Raw genomic sequence first — 12,599 nt, 5'->3', positions numbered from 1 at the left:
TTTGAAGCCATTTTGAATAATCTGCTGTATCACACTTCACACTGTGATACCTTAAAATTGTTTCATCTAGCCTGTCCCCTTCATGTTTGCTAGAATTGTATTTTTAAAATATCAATTTATTTAGAACATTCTACTCCAATATATCTGAAGATATCCAAGGCTTTTCATAATAAAGTCTAACCTTTTTGGCATATGATTTACTTTTTACACATCTTAGCCCCTACCTGCATTTTCAGATCCTTCTGAGACCAAACACATTTATTTTACGTGAATCATGCTTTTTTCTCAGTCCATTGCTAGCTTTCAAAATATTATCCATTCTGTACAAATCAGCCCACATGCTACTTTATAAACTTTGCCTCTCTATTAGAATTAATTCTCTTCATGCTCACTTGGCCTTTAGGTTTTACATTTCTTTTTTTTTTTTTAATGTTCATCTATTTTGAGAGAGAGAGTGCAAGTGTGGGTAGGGCAGAGAGAGAGGGGGAGAGAGAGAATCCTAAGCAGACTCCACACTGTCAGTGCAGAGCCTGACAAACTCACCAACCGTGAGATCATGACTTGAGCCGAAGTCAAAAGTTGACGCTTAACCCACTGAGCTACTCAGGGGCTCCTAGTTTTTACATTTCTTGTGAAAATGTTATTATGGTTATAAATATACGCACACACGTACACACACATATATACATACACATGCACACACATACATACATAACCTTGAAAAAAGGGTAATAAACTAGTAACCTAATGAATTAATCAATATTTAAAAACAATGCCAACCTGTTCCTTCCTCTTTGACCTTGGCTTCCACTTGTATTGTCATGTCATACCCCTTTTGTCTCAGCTGGAATATTTTCGTCTGTACGAGTTGTGTGAAACAGCCTTTATCGTCTGCCTGAAAGGAAAGAAGGAGAATTCCTGGGTCCTCTGATTTGCTGCCACAAAAAGCAGTTAGCAATCTACGAAAATTTTGTGCTCCACATTTCCTGCCAAAGGAGATTTTACAAATGTTCTGAACATCTTTCAGGTGCTTATCCCTTCCCAAGCCAAAGAAGACATCATATTTCTTCATTAATCGAGTTACTCATTGCCTCTGGCTTCTCTCTCCTCTTCTGAAAGCCTATTCTGCTTCTGCCCAATTAAACTTCCTAGTTTCCAAATGCACCACCGTATTTTGTAATTCTGCCTCTCTGCGTATGCTGTTCCTCAGACGATGACGTTCTTGCTCCCATTCTTATCCGGGCTAACGGTTACTACTCTTCTAAACTCAGCTCAGACATAATATCTCTGGGGCGCCTGGGTGACTCAGTCGGTTAAGCATCTGACTCTTGGTTTCAGCTCAGGTCATGATCTCACAGTTTGTGAGTTCGAGCCCCACATCAGGCTCTGTGCTGACAGCGTGGAGCCTGCTTGGGATTCTCTCTCTCCCTCTCTCTGTTTGCTTCTCCCTTGCTCTCTCTCTCTCTCTCTCAAAATAAATAAATAAATTAAAAAAAGATGTAACATCTCCTCTGTGACCACCTTCATCTAAACATCGACTAAGGATTATGTTTTCTTCACTGTATTTCTCCATGTCTAGGACATTAATAAAAACATATATTCATTGAATATATGAATCATTATAATAGATTTCCCAACTAAATATTGGGATCCATACCTTAAGAAAGATTTGTTTTCATTTTTTTATTTATCTCCATGAAAATATTCATTGCATAATAAAATGTAATCATAGTTAATTTACGTCTAATTTACTTAATCGTATTTTAATTTACTCACTTGAAAATAAAAACTCATCCCTTATCCCTGATATTTTAAAGGTTTTGTAACTAAATTCCTCTCATGTTTATGTTGCTTATTGATGTTTGTCTTGACATTCATTATCATATTCATCATCCTAGCCTTTCATTCATTTGCTCTCTGCAGCTCTGATAACTTTCTTTTCCATACCCTTACAGTGCCCACTCACTGCCACTCTCTGCTGGCCGCATAAATACCAGTATAAATTCATGAACCCAACTATCAAGAAACCTCCTAACGTTGCCAGGCAATCTTACAATGTTTCCCTTATTCTACATTTTTTCCTAGGGGACCATTTCAAACACTACTCTTTGTTATACTGTTTTCACAATACAATATTGTATTCTATTGTATGATATTCCTTACTGCATTTGAATTCCTGAGAAAACAAGATCTGTTGTTAGTGTCCTGGGGAGAGTGGTTTCCATATACCTGTTGACTGAATTCTTCACAGATCTTTTGTGAATATCTTCCATGGCAGTTGGAATGGTATCGTGAATATTTTCTGCATACATTAATTGTCACCAGACCAGAGACCGGCTTTCCATATGTGTATCTATGACAGTCAAGCAGTTATAGATGAGAATATGTTTAATATAAATAACTCAGATATTTTTTCACATAATTTGATCCATTCGTATATCCATCTTGTTCATCTATAGCTGTCGTAATTCCTTCCATATGAATTTGTTCTTTAGAAGCACTTGTTCTGAAACCGTCTTAATTATCCAAGTGGATATACATCTACAACTCTAAGAGAAAATACTTACTGAATCTTTTTGAAACACCTCCAAATGAAAAATTAACAATGTGGTTTTTCTCAGATCTTTCCTCCTTTCCAGTTGGGGTTTTACTCTGTCTTATTTCCTTCTTTCTCTGCCATCAGATTATCTAAGTTATAATTCCACCTTTGACAATGCCTCCTAAGTTGTTTGGGGGAAAAATTTAAGGGTCTCTAGATGGTGTATTTCTAAGTCATCTCTAATTCGTATATATTTTAAGAAGATAAATGAGAACTTAACTGGAAATTTGAATATTCAAAAGCACTAGCTATCGAACAGAAATGTTATAAATGAACAGTATCATAATGACAGTCTGATTCTGCCAAATCTGAGGGAAGGATATGCTGTGGTATGCTCTGAATGTTTGCACCCCCCAAATTTGTATGTGAAAATCCTAAACACCAAGGATGAAAGCATTAGGCGTGAGGTCTTTGGGAGGTGCTTAGATCATGAGGGTGGAACCCTCATGAATGTGATTGGTGCCTCTGTAAAAGAGGCTCCAGAGAGATCGCTTGCCCCTTCCACCATATGAGGACATGGCAAGAAGCCAACCAGCCATGAGCAAGAAAGAGAACCTTCACCAGAATGTGACCATGCCAGCACTTTGACCTTGGGGTTCCCAACCTCTAGAACTGTGAGCAACAAATTTCTGTTGTTTATAAACTAACTATTCTGTGGTATTTGTCAGAGCAGGCTGAATGAAGATATGATGTGAAGCCAGGTTAGTCTGTTCTTTCTTTAATTTTTTTTTTTTTCAACGTTTTTTATTTATTTTTGGGACAGAGAGAGACAGAGCATGAACGGGGGAGGGGCAGAGAGAGAGGGAGACATAGAATCGGAAACAGGCTCCAGGCTCCGAGCCATCAGCCCAGAGCCTGACGCGGGGCTCGAACTCACGGACCGCGAGATCGTGACCTGGCTGAAGTCGGACGCTTAACCGACTGCGCCACCCAGGCGCCCCTTAGTCTGTTCTTTCTTAACGTATGCTTCATGGACCATCTACCCTGAAATTACCTGAGATAGGTATTGCGATTCGGAGTCCTCAATCTTTCCTTAGGTTCACGACTGGAATCTCCAGAGGTGTGGCCAAGGAAACTACATTTTAGCTAATCACCTCAATAGATCCAGCTGCTCACTTAAGTTTGAGACCTATTGCTTTAGCCAAAACTGTGGGGTAGGTGACAGTTGGCTTCAATGGCCCCGAGTCTCCTCTTCTTATAGTCCTCCCCACCCCAGTTTCTAGCAATGCTGATAAAGCAATAAATGACTTACTAACTCTCACTTTGAGGAATCTTTAAACCTGACTGAAAGTGCTCCTTCTTCTAAGGGAAAGATCTACGGCATCAAAACTGGCGGGAAAGATGAAGATACCATGATCCTCACACTGCTTTCAAAACCAAGAGGTAAAGTGTCTCTTCAGTATACGTGAAGAGTGTCTTACTACACCAAAAGGTAACCAGGGAAGAAATAACTGTGACACATGTATACATCTATATATATCTATATATCTATACATTATATATCTATATATCTACTTAAGAAAAGTTCTTAATTTTTTTCTTATTTCCCATAGTTTAGGAAATCAGGGGCAATAAAAAAAATGGGGATTGTATGACACAGAATAACACAGAATTTATGAGCATGAGCATGACCTTGAGTTAGACATCTTGCATTCAATTTCGGTTGTAGAAAGTTTCATGAAACTAGATTTTTTTTTTTTTTATTTAATTGCAGAAGCAATATAGGATAGGGGTGAAGAGTTCAGGCCCTGGAGCCAGACTGTTGGGTTAAATTCCAGTTTGTCATTTACTATCTGTAGAAACTTGAGCAAGTTTTTTTTTTATCCTGTATGTGTTATAGTTTCCTCATTTGCAAACTAAGGATAACTATTCCCATCTCACAAGGTTAGTGTGAGAATAAATGTTAATAGGGGCAAGGCACTTAAAACACGGTCTTGCACATTTTCAGGGGTCAGGCAATACTTTTATTATTAGTAGGATGTCATATGCTGCCTCTCATGCTCTCTAGTTGGAGAAAGTCATTCTCGAATTAAAATACCTTGAGGTCCAGTTACCAATGCAAATAGAGACGGGAAATAGAATTGGAATGAAAAAAAAAAAAAATGTAACTCACAGGCCACAGGCGGATACCACAAATTCTTCATCTAGAAAGCCGATAACCTTGGGCATTTTCACTTGGACCTCAAATTTGGGCAAAACTGTTGTCAACAGAAGGGAGAAAGACATGAAGGTGGGCGGGATATCTCACAAGTATTAGTAATGATTCTATTACAGAACCTTATAATGTAAGATCACATGAAATGATGTCAACGGCAATAAGGAGCAGCAGAGCCACCTCTGACGAGGGTGATGTGTTTCTGACTACGGGTAGTTTGTCCTGCGTTAACTTGGTTAAGCTGGGATTACCTTTCCTAGCATCTCCTCTGAATTTGTTTAAGATTTCAAAGACGGAAGGAAAGAAGCACCCTGAGTCTCTAAAGATCCACATGGTTGGATGTGGTGAAAGGTACAGAGAAGCCAGTTGATTCCAATTTGTCCTAATTCTGTCCTTCTCTGTGTCCATTTCCTCCCAGCTGCGAGTGCTGCTGACTGATAGAGGCCCAAGATCTACCACTAGACGCTTGACTACAGAAATACTGAAGCAGTGGATATGAAGAGATATGTATACGTACGGCCTTCCATAGATTCTTCTATGGCGGTGGCCCTTGGGGGTCCACTTTGGCATCTGAAGGGACCCTTGCGAGTGCTAACTTATTTGTCCCCACCCATGCTTCCGGAGAACTGGTTAGTAATTTCCTCTGACTCATTAGCTCCTCCTGCTGGACCCTTACTTTTCCGGCCTCTCTCACAGTTGTGTAAGATTAGCTGTTCCTGCAAGAGATCCTTGTTCTATAATTCCCGTGGCAGGTCTGGTGAATTTGGGGAATCGTGCTTTTGTTGATCAAGTCTCCTCACCCACGTTCAATTGGCATGAGAAAATCCACATAACTGATAACTGGTAAGGTGGCTTCAACGTCTGACTACTTTGGTTGGAGTAGTATAGGTCTAGGTCATAGGTGCGGCCCAGAGGTACCCTCAGTTATAAGATATAGATCAACAGATGCATGCACATATTTATTGTATTGGTTAACAATTTCTGATTGAATAGGGTCAAATGGACTTAATAAAATATTTCTTGCCTCTTGCTGGATCTGTGATTTTGGTAAATTACTAACAGTTCTAGTACTCATGTACTCATTTGTAAAATGGGGATAATACAGTCTCTGCCTCAGAGGGGTGATGTGAGGATTAAACAAGATAGCGCATGAAAAGCACTTAGTGAATATTTAGATAAATAAAAAACTTGCTAATTTTCACCTACTATATGCTAGATTTTTGCTTGTACCTATGTATAAAAACTCTTAAGCTCTTAAATACTCTAATGTCATAAATGTCTCGAGCACATGCAGAATTCTTACCATATTCCTTCACCTCAAAGGAGTGCTGTAGTGTTCCCCCTGACTCCTTCTGCATCATAATATTATAGGTACCCAGGGTGGGCTCCACCGAGAGTGGGAAGGAGAGCTGGCTGAGTCCCCCTTGCAGTCTGACATTTTGCCATTGGAAAATTCGATTCCTTTTGGGATTCTATAGGTAAAAACATGAGTTCATAGAAACCATTGAAATAGGTATTTTGAGTAGAGGGGCAGCTTTCCAGGGAGGGCACATTGGGAGTCGGATAGTAGACAGTTGGCAAATTGACTACATCAAATCAAATCAAAGGTACTTTGCTACAAATCAAAGGTAGTGAACAAAGTTTTCTAGGAATTCTATGCTCAGAAAAGGACATCAAGGTTACTAGCTATGAGATGTTAAAGATTACAACGGGTATCCATTTTGGTTAGAAATACTGGAAAAGTCACTAAATTGTATCATCTCAGGGGATTTTGTTCTTTCATTTACATCTTACCCAGTCTCCAGAGGATTTAAGATAGATAGGGAAAACAGTGTTTAGTTTTGGTGGAGTGCTAGAGGGGAGGGAGGAGGCGGGACAGGCAGTGGAACCTAACTTGTAGTAAGTTCACATCCCAACGGAGATGCATAAGATCTTACCTACCTCAATATAAACCACTGAGAACTGTAAAGAAAAAAAAAAGATAGTATGAGTGTGGGATGGAGGTTAGAAAAAGAAAGCCATGATCTCAGCATTGATAGCCTATCTGGATCAGAGGAAGTGAGTCTGTATATATTTTTTATCCAAACAAGGAAATGTGCCCCAATTTGGTTCACATGCATTTTACATGTTTAGTTTAGTTTTACATGTTTAGTTCTCATATATATCTCTTGAGAAGTCATGACTTTCCTTTTATGAAATAATGTACAATGGAGGAAACCTACACTTAAGTAAAAAGGTCAAAAGAGTGAGTTTATTTTGCAGATGAAATTTATCTCTGAGAAATTCTCCATCTCTCTAAGAGAGAAATCAAGTTCACTTACTTTCCTTTGTTTAATAAAAGTTACTGGGGTTAAAAAAATATTTATTTATTTTTGGGGCGCCTGGGTGGCTCAGTTGGTTAAGCATCTGACTTCGGTTCAGGTCGTGATCTCACAGTTCGTGGGTTTGAGGCCCGTGTCAGGCTCTGTGCTGATGGCTGGGAGCCTTGAACCTGCTTCAGATTCTGCCTCTCCCTTTCTCTCTGCTCATCCCCCACTCAGGCTGTCTCTCTCTCTCTCTGTCTCAAAAAATAAACATTTAAAAAAGATTTTTTAAAATGTTTATTTTTTGAGACAGAGAGAGAGAGAGAGAGAGAGTGCACACACGGGAGCGGAAGAGGAAGGGAGGGGGGTTAGGGGGGCGGAGAGAGAGACAGAGGATCCTAAGTGGGCTCTGGGCTGACAACAGAGAGCCTGAGGCAGGGCTTGAACTCAGGAACTGCAAGATCATAATCTGAGCTGAAGTTGAACGCTTAACAGACTGAGCTACCTGGGCGCCCCCAAAATGACTGGGTTCTTTAAAAAGATAATTTCAACGGAATATTTTATTTTGATAATGTGGTTGATGAACTGATCTCATTCTCCAGCAGTGGTACCACTTAGATCATATTGGTCTCATGTTTTTCAAAAGAATGGGCCTTAAGTTTGTGCTTGTTTTCCCCACACTCATCCACTGTCAGGAGACTTACCGTTTCATTCACAGGGTGAAAATTGACATCCACAGAGACGATGCGGAATCTCACTGAAACACAGAGATTTTCCCCATGAAACCCTACTGCGGGAATCCAAGGCAGTAACACAGATAACAGCATGCTTGTGTTTTCATGACTGCAGAATAAAGTAATAGATAGCCACACACCCACCCCTTAAAGTTGCTCTTGCCACCTTGGTTCCTTATACCTTTTTGTCCTGGTTTGTAGATGGGTTTGTCTGTTCGGGCAATGACAACGGTCTCTGCTCTCCTTACATGTATTATGTTCTTCTTTATGAATTCCTGGGTTGCCCCTTTCACCTCCACGGTAATGAACCCTGAGGAAGTGAACAGCTTTGGAATCTGTAAAACAGAAAAGCACTGAAAAATCTGCCCAGACCCATGTCTGAATGTCTCAGCCTTTCTGACTTTGTTCTTTCTCTGGTTAGTCCCAGAGAATTAGTAAGGGATAAGTCAAGAATTATAGACTCTCATGCTTCTGTAACATGACAGGAACACTTTGTTGATTTAAAGGGAAAATGTCACCGAAATAAAACCAACTAAGTCTTCTAATAGTCAAGACAGTGAAGGCAATGACAAACTCTAATTTCCACAGCAGTATGATGGCGTTGAAGTAATTATCAAATGTTATTTTCCAATGGTCAACGTCAACGTTACATATTATCACTGGTAGTAAGCCAGTGTGATTAACTATTTAATACCTTATGTAGCAAAAAGTTAGAAGGACAGTACATTAACCATCAATCACGTGTGAGATCTTAAATAAGTCACTTAAATTTATGAATTTCAGTGTTTGTAATGGGTAATGGCATGGGCTTTATTCATCTCCGAATTGTAGGAGCCAATGAAACCTTTCCTATAACTACCGTTACTTTTCATATATTGCACTAGGACTGTTTGTAAATATTATGAAAGCATATTCAGTAGAAACTTTCACTTTGTACTTCTCATGTGTTTCTTCATTACGCTTTTTTATTGCTGGGGGTCAGAATACAAGGCATCAGCTAATACGCTCTTTATCTAACGAGCTTCCATATCCCAAAGAGTCCTACTGACAATGAAGGGGCTGCAGGAGAAGTAGTTCTTCTCTGTCACCAGCTTGGTGAGGAGGGTACTGATCTGCATTCCATACTCCAGAATTATGTTCAGTGTCATCGTCTCATTCAGGTGACTGAGCATGACACAGGCCTTCTCAGGAACCCCAGTGTACAGCTGAGATGGGACCAGCACCAGGTACTGCCTGTGGAGAAGAGGGCTCCGGGTCAACCATGGAAAGGTTAAAAAGACGTCATGATTGTGGCTGTTTTCTAGATAATCTTTTCTGTAATCACCAATCATAGAACTATTCCTAAGCTATGGATAAGCAATCCATGAATCATTATGTGCTTTGAAATTTGGAAATGGATCAAGAAAATGGGATGATGTATAATGGGATATTATTCACCCTTAAAAAAAGGAAATCCCATTGTTTGCAACAACATGGATGGGCTTTGAGGACATTGTAAGTGACATATGCCAGGGGTGCCTGGGTGGCTCAGTCAGTTGAGCATCCAACTCTTGATTTCGACTCTGGTTGTGATCCCAGGGTGGTGGGATTGAGTCTTGTGTTGGGCTCCGTGTTGAGTGTGGAGCTTGCTTGGGATTCTCTCTCTCTCTCCCTCTCTCTCTCTCTTATTGCCCCTCTCCCCCATTCATGTGCACTCTCCCTCTCTCTCTAAAGAAATATATACATGTGAGATATGCCAGAGAAAGATAATATTGCATGCTGTCACTATATAGACCCTTTTAAATAAAATCAAATTCACAGAAACAGAACAGACAATGGTCGTGTGATTACTAGGGGCGGGGCAGGGTAGGGGGCGCTTTTGAAGGAAATAGGGAGAAGCTGGTAAAAGGGTACAAACTTTCAGTTATAATAAGATGAATAAAGTCTGAAGATATAATGTGTGACACAGTGACTACAGTTGATAACTCTGCATTGTATGAATGAAATCTGCTGGAAGGAGAATTAGACTGTTCTCACACACACAAAAAAGAAGAGTAAATAAACACTCAAGAGATGGATGTGTGAATTAAGCCAATGGGAGGAATCCTTCCAGTATATAAGTAAATTTAACCATCACGTTGTACTTTTTAAATATTTCATAATTTTGTCAATTGTATGCCTATGAAGCTAAAACAATGTTTGTTTGAGCAACAACAAAATGTGATTAACCCATTAATTATCATCGAAAGCCTTAAGAACCTGTCTACATGCGGTCTTAGGTTTCATGTGGGCGATATGAATTTCTTTATTCTAGGACACTAAATAGATGATATTTAATGGATAAGGAGGAGGGGCTTTGCTTCTCAGTACTATTTCAGAAGCAATGTTGGCTCTTTTCTTTCTTTCACTGTGATGAGGGAAGCGGAGTCGATCGAGCCATGCAAGGCTAGTCACCAAATATATTAACATGCACACCCAGAAGAAACTACCACTTTCCAGTTGTTTCGCCCACCATTTACTACCACCAAACATGCTTCACTTTGCAATGTTCTGGTTGCCCACGCCTCTCTCTCTCTTCCTGAAGTGTCCTTGTCTATCTGGATAAGTTCTATTTGCTTCATAAGACTTCTTTCCAAACAAGTTTCTCTCTGAAGACTTAGGCGACATCCCTTCCCTTATATGGCTCACAGCTTCCAGGAGGAGGTAGGTTTTCTCTGCGAGTGTTCTCACAGAATCCCGCAAGGCTAGCTTCTGGTTTTGCACTGTATTCCTTTCTCTGCACACTTTTTCTATTCTCTATGCCGTGAAGTGTTGAGGACAGGGTCCACATTGTGTTAATCTGTGTATTCCCAAGATCTAAACACCAGCCCCTACGGGTTTGCTCAAGAATTTGAGTGATCTGACACAAAAATCCTGGCTTCTCTGAAAGTCATGTATTCATCTTGGTGATCTCTGACCAGGGGAAAATACAGAGATTATTTCACACTGGACGGACACTGCAGCCCTTTTCATGAGCCACTGAAGGATGTATCCTTTTTTTTTTTTCTTTTTGGCAGGAGTTCTATATTATTATTTAATAAATGTTGTATAATTCTCTATTCTTATTCGGTGAATGTTTCATAAACGTTACTGCCCCATGTCTCTGTGTTTTCTAGAATTAGCGGATGCCTCTTTCTACATGAGCAATAACAACTTATTGACCTTTCTAAGCCCTTTCAACAGCCGATAAATTCACAGGAAATCAGAAAACAAATAAGAGAGACATTAAGAAGCAGATAAAACAATGGGAAAGAGAAGGACAACAGAATTTTCTGAAAATGTTGTTGCTTACGGTTTTGAAGCAGTGAAAGCATCTCTGGGAAGAAGCAGGAAAAGTAGAATCAAGACTGGACTGGGCAGCTGATTTCTCCTCATGGTGTGGAGAGAAATAGGAAATAACAGGAATCTGAGCCCCTTGATTCCTTGAACTCTGGTCTTGTCCTAGAATCACTGGTTTTTATTTTACCTGATGGGCAGTGAAAGTAAACTGCTAACCCTTTATTTTTGTAACATATTAACTACTTCCAGTATAAAAAAATCAATTCCAGATTATTTCTATGACCATCAGTATTCTTTTATCCGCTTTCTCAAATGTTCTGTCCTTGAAAAATATTACTTTCAGGCTACACTGTCTCTGATTATTAATCAGTACCTAACCTATTTTGAAGAAGAAGCAAAATAAATTATATGACTTGATGAAAACAGTTAATATTCTTTTTTAAAAAGGTTTTTTAATGTTTATTTATTTTTGAGAGAGGGATAGAATGCAAGTGGGGGAGGGGCAGAGAGAGAGGGAGACACAGAATCTCAAGCAGGCTCCAGGCTCTGAGCTGACAGCTCAGAGTCTGATGCAGGGCTCGAACCTGTGAACCGTGAGATCATGACCTGAACAGAAGTCATATCCTTAACCGACTGAACCACCCAGGTGTCCCTCAGTGAATATTCTTGACTTTCATTTTTTTAAAAATAGCTATTAATGTAAACACATGTCCTAAATATCTTCTTGGTAGTTCAGGGAACAAGCTTTATCCCATCTGGTTCTTTATTATTTTTTTTTAAGTTTTTTTAATCTATTATTATTATTATTTAATTTACATCCAAGTTAGTTAGCATATAGTGCAACAATGATTTCAGGAGTAGATTCCTTAATGCCCCTACCCATCTGGACCATCCCTTCTCCCACAACCCCTGTTTGTTCAGTGTATTTAAGAGTCCCTTCTGTTTTGTCCCCCTCCCTGTTTTTATATTATTTTTGCTTCCCTTCTCTTATGTTCATCTGTTTTGTATCTTAAAGTCCTCATATGAGTGAAGTCATACGATATTTGTCTTTCTCTGACTGACTAATTTCACTTAGCTTAATACCCTCTAGTTCCATCCACAGGGCTGCAAATGGCAAGATTTCCTTCTTTTTGATTGCCGAGTAATACTCCATTGTATATATTTACCACATCTTCTTTATCCATTCATCCATCGATGGACATTTGGGCTCTTTCCATACTTTGGCTATTGTCAATAGCGCTGCTATAAACATGGGGGTGCATGTGTCCCTTCGAAACAGCACACCTGTATCCCGTGGATAAATGCCTAGTAGTGCAATTATTGGGTGATACATATGGTTCTTTGGTGAAACAAAGAAGTGAAATTTATCACAGGATTTTAAACACAATAACTCTAAAGACAATCTCTCCCTTGTTTAGCAGTTTAAAGCTTGCGTTTTATAGTAACCCTATGTTTGTTTATAAAGAAAATAGTAGTTCATTAGAATACCACCCATATAATACATTCTTATT

General features: G+C 39.4%; 1 protein-coding gene across 1 annotated transcript in view; it reads right to left on the bottom strand.

Moving 5' to 3' along the window:
- Positions 1–11,255, bottom strand: part of LOC131520040 (pregnancy zone protein-like) — a 45,450-nt gene extending 34,195 nt beyond the window's left edge. The window contains exons 1-9 of the mRNA XM_058743749.1: positions 11,102–11,255; positions 8,841–9,024; positions 7,973–8,126; positions 7,762–7,814; positions 6,696–6,716; positions 6,058–6,226; positions 4,713–4,797; positions 2,230–2,353; positions 781–895 (exon numbers count right to left, since the gene is read on the bottom strand). Of these exons, the coding sequence (XP_058599732.1) occupies positions 781–895; positions 2,230–2,353; positions 4,713–4,797; positions 6,058–6,226; positions 6,696–6,716; positions 7,762–7,814; positions 7,973–8,126; positions 8,841–9,024; positions 11,102–11,184 (988 nt within the window). The 5' untranslated portion in view covers positions 11,185–11,255. The remainder of the gene's footprint in view (positions 1–780; positions 896–2,229; positions 2,354–4,712; positions 4,798–6,057; positions 6,227–6,695; positions 6,717–7,761; positions 7,815–7,972; positions 8,127–8,840; positions 9,025–11,101) is intronic.
- Between the last annotated feature and the right edge of the window lie 1,344 nt (positions 11,256–12,599).

The sequence above is a fragment of the Neofelis nebulosa genome, chromosome 8 (assembly GCF_028018385.1).
Source record: "Neofelis nebulosa isolate mNeoNeb1 chromosome 8, mNeoNeb1.pri, whole genome shotgun sequence".
Lineage (NCBI taxonomy): Eukaryota > Metazoa > Chordata > Mammalia > Carnivora > Felidae > Neofelis > Neofelis nebulosa.
The sequence above is the reverse complement of the archived record's forward strand: the minus strand, read 5'-3'. Positions and strand labels throughout refer to the sequence as shown.